Raw genomic sequence first — 11,423 nt, 5'->3', positions numbered from 1 at the left:
GGCCTCTAGGGGGTTGTATGGGCCCTGTTCAGAATGGCTGGTTTAGAGGGATGTGGGCAGAACACGGGCAACTGGGATTAGATGGGCAGAAGGGCCTGATGCTTGCTCTATGATGCTGCAACTTGTTCTGAGTGATTGAAAAGGGGAAGATGTAAACCCAGCTTGCCAACACCACCAAATAATGGAGATAAAGGAAATGTTCCAGTTATATTCATGCCACCTTGGAAATCTTCCCTCTGTTTCATTTCGGAAACATGAATGATGAATTCCCAGTGGTCCCTCCACCATGAATTTTATAGAAAGCTCGAGTTCCTGCCAAACCTGGTAAATACTGAACAATCACCCTTGTGTTGGGGATTTCATCAGTCCCATCACCTTGTGCCAACTAACAGGACAAGTGTACCTGAGGATGGACAGGCAGAAAAAGCAGTGGCTGTGGACACCTGCTCCAAACCTAGCACTGGACTACATGATATGGCCTACCTTATTCTCCGGTTCTCCTCTCACCTCCCACTCTGGGAACATGTATCGGTTGCCGTCATCCATAGAATCAAAGAACACTACAGCCCTTCTAGTCTGTGCCAAACTATTATTCTGCTTAGGTCCCACTGACCGTCACCAACTCCATATCCCTTCTTGGCCATGTACCTGTCCAAAATGTTAATGTTCATTAACATGGTCCGCATCACATGCTGTGAAGACAGCACATCAACGCTTCTATTTTCCAAGGAGTCTGAGGAGATTTGACATGTCATTAGATACTCCATCAAACCTCTGCAGGTGGACTGGGAAAAGTATGCTGACTGGTTAAATCACAGCCTGGTTTGGGAATTTGACTGTGCAGAAGGCAGCAAACACAGCCAGGCCCATCACAGGCACCGTCCTCCCATCCATCGCGGGCATTCACGTGAGGCGCTGCCTCAAGAAGCCAGCCAACATCATAGCCTGGTCACAACCGCTTCTCACTGCTCCCTTCAGGCAGAAGGTACAGCTGCCTTAAGACTAGCACCACTCAGTTTTAAAGTCCAATGACTATCAGCCTCCAAATCTTCCCCGTACTCCCCTAATCATAAAATACTCTGACACCAGAAAAAGACCTGTCTGGACTAGTGAAATTCTTTTTTTGAATATTTTATTTAATCAACATATATAAGATCAAGTAATTGACATTAATATAATAGAATGTTAACAAATGTATCCTGAAACTATAAGAAAAAAACTAAAATCTAAGATCTAAAAACTAAATTAAAAAAAACTACCTACCACAAATGAAAACTAAACCCCCTATTAACCCACCCTCCCCCGCAAACTAGTCTAATCCCAAAACTAAAAGATATGTGATTACATTATAAAACGATTACAAGTAATTCATTCGGACTGCACCAGAAACCTCAAAGACATAAAATTATTATACATTCAGGGAAAACTTCACTGATCAGGAAAAAACTTTTTAAAAATCATAATTTTAATGTCATTATTTTAGCATATGGACCCCAAATTTGCAAAAATAAGGATATTTATCCCTTAAAATATATGTAATTTTTTTCTAAAGGAATACCGCTCTGAATCTCAGCATGCCATCTACCTAATGTTTAAAGAAACATCTGATTTCCATGTTACAGCAACACATTTACTTGTTATTACTCAAACCAACTTAATAAATTTTAATTGAGAATCTGACGGCAGTAATTTAGGAGGAACACTTTCAAAACAAAAGTAATTCAAGGTTTAAAGGAAAGTTCACCCCCATTATCCATTGCAACAATGTACTAACAGAAACCCAGAAAGGGTTGACGTTTGAACAAGACCATGTAGAATGAAGAAAAGTTCCAATTTCTGCTGCACATCTAAAACATTGATCCAATAAATCTGATCTCCATCTACTCAATTTCTAAGGAGTGATATACAGTTGGTGTAGAAAATTGTAATGGAGTGATCTATATCGTACATTAATAGTATTTGTCATAACTTCTTTACACAAGTTTTTCCAATCTTGTTGATCTATTATCGAATCCATATCTTGTTCCCATCTTTCTTTTGAATTAAACAAGTCTATTTTAGGTGTCTGTTCTTGTAATAATATATATGCAATTGAAACAAACTTTTTAATCATTTCATCAACCATAATTTGTTCCAAATTTGAAAGATCTTTCAAAATCATTTCTGATCCTAATTTCTCTCTTAAATAAGCCCTCGACTGAAAATAACAAAACACTGTATTATGAGGTATATCATATTTAATCATTAATAGACATCAATTTATTATTATCATAACAATCTCCCAATTTAGAAATTCCCTTTTCGTGCCTGGAATATTGAAATTCCACTTGTTCTTTTCTCACCGTAACTGCAGCTATGGATATATTTTCATATTCATATTTTTTTCTCTTTCTATACTAGAAGACCTTAATGAATATTGTTGTTTACATTAAATCAATCCCATCGAATCTGCCCATTTAATCATGAGCTGATCCACTCAGCCTCACTGCCCAGCCTCTCCATAACCCCAGTTAACCTTTGCCTTTAAATACAGCCAAACCTAAAGGATTAAAATTAATATTATTTAAAATAAAGTTTCTAACCAAATGAATGGGACCACCCTAAATGAACTGGCTGGAACACCGTGTAAAAGCTACAAAGGAAGATCCATCCCAAATACAAATCACCCTTGTGTTTGGGATTTCATCAGTCCCATCACCTTGCAACTAACAGGACAAGTGTACCTGAGGATGGACAGGCAGAAAAAGCAGTGGCTGTGGACACCTGCTCCAAACCTAGCACTGGACTACATGAAATGGCCTACCTTATTCTCTGGTTCTCCAGAGTTTACGTTCCTCCTTAAACAATGACTGCAATAACATCAATGGCCATTTGACAGGCTGGGGGAGGGGTGGGGAGAGCATCAAGGATTACTAAATTAACATTTAAGAAATAATTTTCCCTCAGCTTTTGATACCAATTCTCTGCGTAATTGTGAGATCCAAGTTGTACCTACTGTGCATATTTTTAAAAAATGAATTCTCCATACTTTGAGCTGCATTTTTAACTTAATCTGTCGGCCCAGGCTTTAAGTGAATCTCTGGATGTTCAAAGTTCCCACACGCTTTTAATTTACTTTTCTTTTTTGTGTGGACCTGCATTTAACACATTGTGTAGTTCAGCCACAAGCGCCATTGTTTTGATGACTTAAATGTATGAAATAAAAGTGGGCTATTTGAGTTTTCTCCCTTGCATTGACTTTTTACATATTGCTGTCAACTGGTTTGGTTACTTACTGAGGGATCCTGTCTGTGGCCGAGCAGAAATTGAGCTGGAGTTGGACCTTTTCAAAGGCTCAACCTTCCTTTTAGCATCATGTAATACATATTCATGATATACTCCGACATTTGTCTGCCACGTGGTTGCCATGAGCATTGCCTGGTGCCCGCAACAAGAGGAAAAAGGAACGAGACACCGAGTGTCCATGGATTCGCCTCCTGCGCTCCCGCAGTCTTTGCAGCCGCACAGATTCCTGTTGAAACCGTGTATAAGCCACTATCCAAAGTCCTATGGTCTAGAGAGAACAACCCAGGCTTGATCAACCTCTCCAATCCAGGTAACAACCTGGTGAACCTCTTTGGCACCCTCTCCCCAAGCTCCACATCTGCAACCAGAATTACACCCAAAACTCCAAACGTGGCCCAAAAGAAAGCTTTACACAGCTGATTTACACAATCTTTATCACAAAGGGAAGACAGTGCTTTTATCCATGCTGTGAATCAGAATTTCTTAAAACTTGATAGGCTCTAGCAATGACTCCAAAGCTGTAGAGTGAGGTACGATAGGCTTTATTAGACTTTACACTTGTAGCTGGCCCGATTTCAAATGCTCGACTGAGGACAGGGCGAAGGAGTCAACCTTTACTCCAGGGTCACGAGGGGAGGAGTTACCAGGGAGTGAGTCACCAGTGGGGGACGGGCCAACTACCCATTAACAGTCTCATATACTCGTATCACTACAAAATTCCCCCGAGGTAAAGAATCCTTCATTTTCATCCATTTGCACATCTTTGGTTCTGTGTTTCAACCAGTTCCATAATCACAATGGTCTTATTCTATTTAATAATTTATCTGAATCTCCCCTTGCTCAGTATCAGTTACTGCAGCCTTAACATTCACAATCCTTTGACATTAGCAGTTTCTCCATAATCAAAACAACATTGCTTTTCATATGTAATATTAAATATTATCCAGGCCAGGCTCGCTAATTGGCGAGGGGACTCAGGTTGTTAGGGAGTGGGTGAGCCCAACCTCCCAGGTTGCCCACCTTCAAGTACACTGGTTGCCCCCTGCAGTAGGAGTGTGGCTAGTGTAGTGGTTGTATCCCTGCACCCTGGTGTGGGTATCTATGGGAACGCCCACGATGACACTTCTCAGGGAGCACAAAGGTGACTGGTGCCTCGGCGGGCTATGTAGGCATCACTGCTTGCCCCAACCTCAGAGGAGTGGTCTTGTCCACCCCATCTCATTGGACTGGTGTCCGGGAAATCCGACCAGGAAGCCATTACCTTCCTGAAGGGATCGGAGTGCACAGAGTGGGGAGTACCCGCTCAAGTTTGCAGGGCTGAGGCGAAGTTTGGCGACGTCCTCCTGCCGAGGACTCACAGAGAAATGTGTGGTCTCTGGAGGGAGCATTACGGGGGGTTGTCCTGTGGGGGTAGAGTTTCCCATGGTCCCCCCCACCCCCTCTCCAACCTGAATCATTCTCCTCTCTGGTCCTCCTCCATCAGAGGTGCCCCTGACTAATCACTACACAGCTGATAAAGTAACATTTTTAAACAATTAAACACACCGACAGAACTGGCCAGCTTAAGTGATGGTAAAACAAAGGATCTCAGCAGATCTTGCAGCAAGTGCATTTCATGAAGTAAGGTGACTGACTCACATGCCTAGTTTTTAGCTGGAAAACGTGTGCACCTTTACCACCAACGTCTGCGAGCAGAGAGTGCAAGGTCATCCATCAGGTGTCAAGCCCTTCTCTTGGCTCGTGCATCCCGTGCCTCTCCCTCACGCTTGAGCGCTCCTAAGCACAGAGCCCGGATGCCTGTCACCGTGCTATCCAGTGGTGAGGCAGGCTGGCAGGCGTACATCCAGGGTACACCCGTATTTTCGAGGGGGCGCCCCATTTCTCCAGGCTGTCATCTGACACCAGCATGCTGTTCCTAGTCGTGTTCCCTTTAAGCGGGTAACACGAGTGCCTGTGTTGGTTTCCTGTAACGATAGCCAGGAGGAGACAGGACTGAAAGTTGGCCAAATTGGTAGTTTTTAAATAAAAGCTCCTGAAGCGCACCCACCCCATGAGGAATTAGTTTCTGTTAATGGGAAGGCTGGGACGGACACGGCCATTGTCAAGTTGAAACAAAATGCACAACACTCCCCTGGTAGTATTGGATCTGAAACACTGTACTTACAAACTGCAGCATTGTAACTCCAATTTCCTGAAGGTGCTCACATAACACAGAGCTAGCGCTGTTCTCTTTGGAACGAGGAGAGGTGACTTAATTGAGGCCTACGAGATTCTGAGAGGTATGGACAGGGTGGACATTTTCTGCCTTGTGTCTGAAGGTCATTATTTGATCCATTTTTCACAATTTTTATGTTAACTTTGATTAGAGGGAGGGGTTAGATTAGATTTAGTTTTAGGTATAGGTCATTTTTTTGTTTTTTTTTTCTTTATTTTAATACTTGCTTGTTAAACATGGGTTTAAATCTGGTTCTCACAGATCATTTCATTAAATAAGACAGAATTTACCCTTTGTTTTGATCATTGGTTCCCAAAACTTTTCGGGCTCCCGCTCCCTTGTCCTCCAGACCACATCCTGAGAGCCCCTTCCCCTCCCCTCCACGTACAACGTTGCTGGGAGGAGGGGTGTGAGGTTAGTGGCAGCGCTGAGGATGGGGTGGAGGCAGCCCTGAGGGGGGGGGGGGGGTGCAGTGACAGCAGTGCGGAGAGGCGAGGGAGGGCATTGGTGGTAGTCCTGGGGGGAAGAGTCGTGGTGGCGCTGAGAGGAGGATTAGTGGCAGGGCTGAGAGGGGGGTGGTGACGCCAGTACAACATGGCAGCCACCGAGACCAGCACTCATGAGAACACCTCGTTGCCATTTATTTTGCTCACTACTGCCATCCGGAGTCTGGCCTGAAAATTACTGCACTGGCCTCTTCGTTAAACTTTGCAGCAGAGTGAATAATAACAAGACTAAAGGCCCCCTTTTTCTTCACCGCCCCCTTTTCCCTTACCATCTCCTTGGATCTTTGCTTGGCCCACGAGGGTGGGGTGGCAGAGGTACCCACTTTGGGAATCACTAGTTTAGATCAAGGGATTGTTTAATTTAGTCTTGTTGATTTCCTATCCAGAACTATTTTGGAGTATATTATGAGAAAAAGATAGACGGATAATTACCATAGAAATAGAGTGTGTGATGATTTAAAGAAAATCTTGTTAAATAAACAAATATGGAGAGGTTTTCGATTTACATTTATATTTAATTTGTGATATGTATATGATATGACCTGTTGCTTGTTATATTAGAAGACTTTGTATGTAGGGATTTATATGTAAAACTCAATAAAATAATTTAAAAAGAAAAAAGTTTCTTCCTATAACTGATCTATCCACTGGACTTGCTGGTCTGTGCTGGGATTATCCCTGCTGTAGGATCTATCCACTGGAATTACAGGTCTGTGCTGGGATTATCCCTGCTGTGGGATCTATCCACTGGACTTGCTGGTCTGTGCTGGGATTATCCCTGCTGTAGGATCTATCCACTGGAATTACAGGTCTGTGCTGGGATTATCCTGCTGTGGGATCTATCCACTGGACTTGCTGGTCTGTGCTGGGATTATCCCTGCTGTAGGATCTATCCACTGGAATTACAGGTCTGTGCTGGGATTATCCCTGCTGTGGGATCTATCCACTGGACTTGCTGGTCTGTGCTGGGATTATCCCTGCTGTAGGATCTATCCACTGGAATTACAGGTCTGTGCTGGGATTATACCTGCTGTGGGATCTATCCACTGGACTTGCTGGTCTGTGCTGGGATTATCCCTGCTGTAGGATCTATCCACTGGAATTACAGGTCTGTGCTGGGATTATCCCTGCTGTGGGATCTATCCACTGGACTTGCTGGTCTGTGCTGGGATTATCCCTGCTGTGGGATCTATCCACTGGACTTACTAGTCGGTGCTGTGGGATCCATCCATTGGACCTGCTGGTGTGGGCTGGGATTGTTCCTCAATGTGGTGACGTCAGACCACAGAGGAGCCGCCGTGACGTCATCACCAGTGGACGCGCGGTTGTGACGCCATCGGCCAGCGCCGTGCGGGGTTTCAGCGGCGGATACCCTTTCTTCGGTTGATCAGAGCCATGAGTTCGGGGTATCGCAAGGACTGGCGGGGCAGCGGGGGAGGCTCGTCGGCCGGCGGCGGATGCGAGGGCTCGGGGGGAGGCCGGGGACGGCACCCTGGCAACCTGAAGGGCAGAGACATCGGGCTGTGGTACGCGAAGCGGCAGGGCCAGAAGAGCAAGGAGCAGGAGCGCAGGGAGGTGAGAGAGGGGGCGGGGGGGGACAAGGGGGTGGGGGGGACAACGGGGCAGGGGGGGACAAGGGGGAGGGGGGGACAAGGGGGAGGGGGGGACAAGGGGGAGGGGGGGACAAGGGGGGAGGGGGGGACAAGGGGGTGGGGGGACAAGGGGGCAGGGGGGGACAAGGGGGAGGGGGGGACAAGGGGGTGGGGGGGACAAGGGGGTGGGGGGGACAAGGGGGCAGGGGGGGACAAGGGGGAGGGGGGGACGAGGGGGTGGGGGGGACGAGGGGGTGGGGGGGACGAGGGGGTGGGGGGGACGAGGGGGATGGGGGACGAGGGGGGACAAGGGGGTGGGGGGGACAAGGGGGGAGGGGGGGACAAGGGGGGTGGGGGGACAAGGGGGTGGGGGGGACAAGGGGGGAGGGGGGACAAGGGGGGAGGGGGGACAAGGGGGTGGGGGGGACAACAGACTCGCCAAGGCAAATAGCGCCTTTGGAAGACTACACAAAAGAGTCTGGAAAAACAACCAACTGAAAAACCTCACAAAGATAAGCGTATACAGAGCCGTTGTCATACCCACACTCCTGTTCGGCTCCGAATCATGGGTCCTCTACCGGCACCACCTACGGCTCCTAGAACGCTTCCACCAGCGTTGTCTCCGCTCCATCCTCAACATCCATTGGAGCGCTCACACCCCTAACGTCGAAGTACTCGAGATGGCAGAGGTCGACAGCATCGAGTCCACGCAGCTGAAGATCCAGCTGCGCTGGATGGGTCACGTCTCCAGAATGGAGGACCATCGCCTTCCCAAGATCGTGTTATATGGCGAGCTCTCCACTGGACACCGTGACAGAGGTGCACCAAAGAAAAGGTACAAGGACTGCCTAAAGAAATCTCTTGGTGCCTGCCACATTGACCACCGCCAGTGGGCTGATAACGCCTCAAACCGTGCATCTTGGCGCCTCACAGTTTGGCGGGCAGCAACCTCCTTTGAAGAAGACCGCAGAGCCCACCTCACTGACAAAAGGCAAAGGAGGAAAAACCCAACCCCAACCAACCAATTTTCAGCTGCAACCGTGTCTGCCAGTCCCGCATCGGACTTGTCAGCCACAAACGGCAACAAGGGAGGACAATGGGGTGGGGGGGACAATGGGGTGGGGGGGACAAGGGGGTGGGGGGGCAACAAGGGGGTGGGGGGGCAACAAGGGGGTGGGGGGCAACAAGGGGGTGGGGGGCAACAAGGGGGTGGGGGGCAACAAGGGGGAGGGGGGCAACAAGGGGGAGGGGGGCAACAAGGGGGAGGGGGGCAACAAGGGGGAGGGGGGCAACAAGGGGGAGGGGGGCAACAAGGGGGAGGGGGGCAACAAGGGGGAGGGGGGCAACAAGGGGGAGGGGGGCAACAAGGGGGAGGGGGGCAACAAGGGGGAGGGGGGCAACAAGGGGGAGGGGGGCAACAAGGGGGAGGGGGGGACAGTGGGGTGGGGGGTGGCAACAAGGGGGGACAGTGGGGTGGGGGGTGGCAACAAGGGGGGACAGTGGGGTGGGGGGTGGCAACAAGGGGGGACAGTGGGGTGGGGGGTGTCAAAAAGGGGGTGCGGCATGGCAACATGGGGGTGGGGGGGCAACATGGGGGTGGGGGGGCAACATGGGGGTGGGGGGGACAGTGGGGTGGGGGGACAGTGGGGTGGGGGCAACAAGGAGGGACTGGGGGTTCGATGGGGAGTGTGGGGAATGGGGGCAACGGGGACCGGGGGTGAGACGGGGGGTCAACAAGGAATAGGGGAAATGGGGGAATGGGGCAACTGTGGGTGGGGGCAATGGGAGTGGTGGCAATGAGAAGGGCAACTGGGGTTGGGGACCAATGAAGGTGGAGTAAATGGAGGTGGGGCAGGGAAAATGGGTGTTGGGATTGGGGTACGGGGGCAATGAGGGTGGGAGCCAGTGGGGGTGGGCGTGACAGGGTGGGTTGGGGTAGGGAAGGCAGTGGGGACTGGGAGAGACTGGGGGTGGGGGGCAACTGGAGTGGAACAGGAGGTGATGGGGAAGAGGTGGGTGTGGTTGTTAACAAGAGGAGGGGGTTGGAGCAGTGGGTTGGATGGGATGGCATTGATGGAGGAAAGGGATGGGGATCAATGGGGAGGAGTTAGGGTGAAGGGAGGCAAGGGGAGGTCCACAGGGGGGTGTAGGGCAATGGAGTGGAGGGAATAGGGCAACGGGAGCAGCTGGGGGAGAGGGAAAAGGGGAGGGGCAGTGGAAAGGGATCGGGTCAACAAGGAATGGTTGGGTTCCATGGGGGAGGGGATGGGGAAGGAACGGGGGCCAGTGGATAGGGATCAAGGGATATTAAATAACTGGTGTAGTGAATACATCAACAATATATGAAAGAAATAAAAATACTAGAGTTGTAATTGAAATGATGAAGTGTTAAATATTTACAACAATTAATGCAATGAATAATATAAACATTTATTTATAAGCTTGAATGGCTTAGTATCTGCAGTTCTGATTGGAAATCCAACTTCATCCTGGCATAATTCCCCCTAGCAGATGAAATGAATAACGACAGATAAAGAAGCAAAAAGTTTCTAATTATTGCTCTGTGGCGGCGCACTCATGGCGAACCGGCCCCGCATGTAACGCCACGTGGCGGGGCAGCCATGGGAAGATGGTGCCGTCAGGGGTTCTTCCTGACTCAAACCTCCCTCTCAGCGCACGCCTTGGGCAGCGATTATGACATCACCATGCACGTGGTGACTGAGCCAGCGCTGCCCTTAAAGGGGCGTGTGCTAAATTCAAATAAAGTCATTAATGACCCTCAACATGGTGGCTGTGCTTTCTTCAATTGCCCAGAGCGCCACAGTGGTGACCCTGACGAGCCCAGATGCCTTTCTGGACTCAGAGACATGGATTCGGCTGAGGTTAACGCCGTGGCAATCAAGGTTCACCCCTTCTGGACCCATCGCCCGTGGAGGTGGTTTGGGCAGGCAGAGAACGCTTCCTTATAGGTAGCGCCGGTTCGAATCCCAGTTGCTGGTGCTGTGCTGTATTTGGAGTGCTCCTCTGGATACTTCAGAGTACCTGCCTTTGCTCTTTAAGGCTGTGCATTGGAGATTTCAATCATCTCCTGGTGTTAAATGAAATCTTCTTTGTGTCCTACCCCTTGATCTTCACCCTCCGCTTGGATGGCTTGGATTGATGACCTTCTGAATCTGGAGCAGCTTGCATGTCAATCAAGTGAAAGCAGCAGGCTTTTGGTTTGATTTGTGTTCAGCACAGACTTGTGGGCTGAAGGGCACTGTTCTGTTCTTTGGTAAACTATGATGCCTTGGATGAAATGCTGGGGTTTTTTTTCCATTGCTTTAGAGGGCAGTTGTGCAGATGGATGAAGCTCGAGAGGAACGCATCACCCGACTACTGAACTCCGTCCAGACACGGAGTGACTACAGAGACCAGCGTTCACAAGTGTCGGCTGACTCGTGCATGAACTGGAGGTAACTTGAGTGAATTTTGTCGAAATTTCAGAAGAGCGTAGAAATAGGCCATCTGGCCCGTTGAGCCTGCTCCGCCATTCAATGAGATCATGGCTGATCTGAATGACAGGCTCGTCTCCATAATCCCTTAATTCCCCTTTATTAAAATTTATCCAACTTGTCTTAAATACTGTATACTTACTAAGGTAGCCTCCACTGCTACAATGGGAGCGAATTCCATAGATACTTCACCCTCTGGGAAAAGCAGTTCCTCCTCATCTCTGTCTTAAATCTACTAGCCTGAATCTTGAGGCTATGTCCCCTAGTTTTAGTTTCCCCCCACCCATGGAAACAACTTGCCTAGCTCTATCTTATCTACTGAATGCCTTTT

General features: G+C 48.9%; 1 protein-coding gene across 1 annotated transcript in view; it reads left to right on the top strand.

Annotated features, from left to right (window-relative positions):
- The first annotated feature begins 7,351 nt into the window (after positions 1-7,351).
- Positions 7,352-11,423, top strand: part of dhx36 (DEAH (Asp-Glu-Ala-His) box polypeptide 36) — a 77,203-nt gene continuing 73,131 nt past the window's right edge. Inside the window, exons 1-2 of the mRNA XM_069897498.1 lie at positions 7,352-7,581; positions 10,926-11,053. Coding sequence (XP_069753599.1) covers positions 7,402-7,581; positions 10,926-11,053 — 308 coding nt within the window. The 5' untranslated portion in view covers positions 7,352-7,401. The remainder of the gene's footprint in view (positions 7,582-10,925; positions 11,054-11,423) is intronic.

Source organism: Narcine bancroftii, chromosome 9 (assembly GCF_036971445.1).
Source record: "Narcine bancroftii isolate sNarBan1 chromosome 9, sNarBan1.hap1, whole genome shotgun sequence".
In the NCBI taxonomy this organism is placed as follows: domain Eukaryota; kingdom Metazoa; phylum Chordata; class Chondrichthyes; order Torpediniformes; family Narcinidae; genus Narcine; species Narcine bancroftii.
The sequence above is the reverse complement of the archived record's forward strand: the minus strand, read 5'-3'. Positions and strand labels throughout refer to the sequence as shown.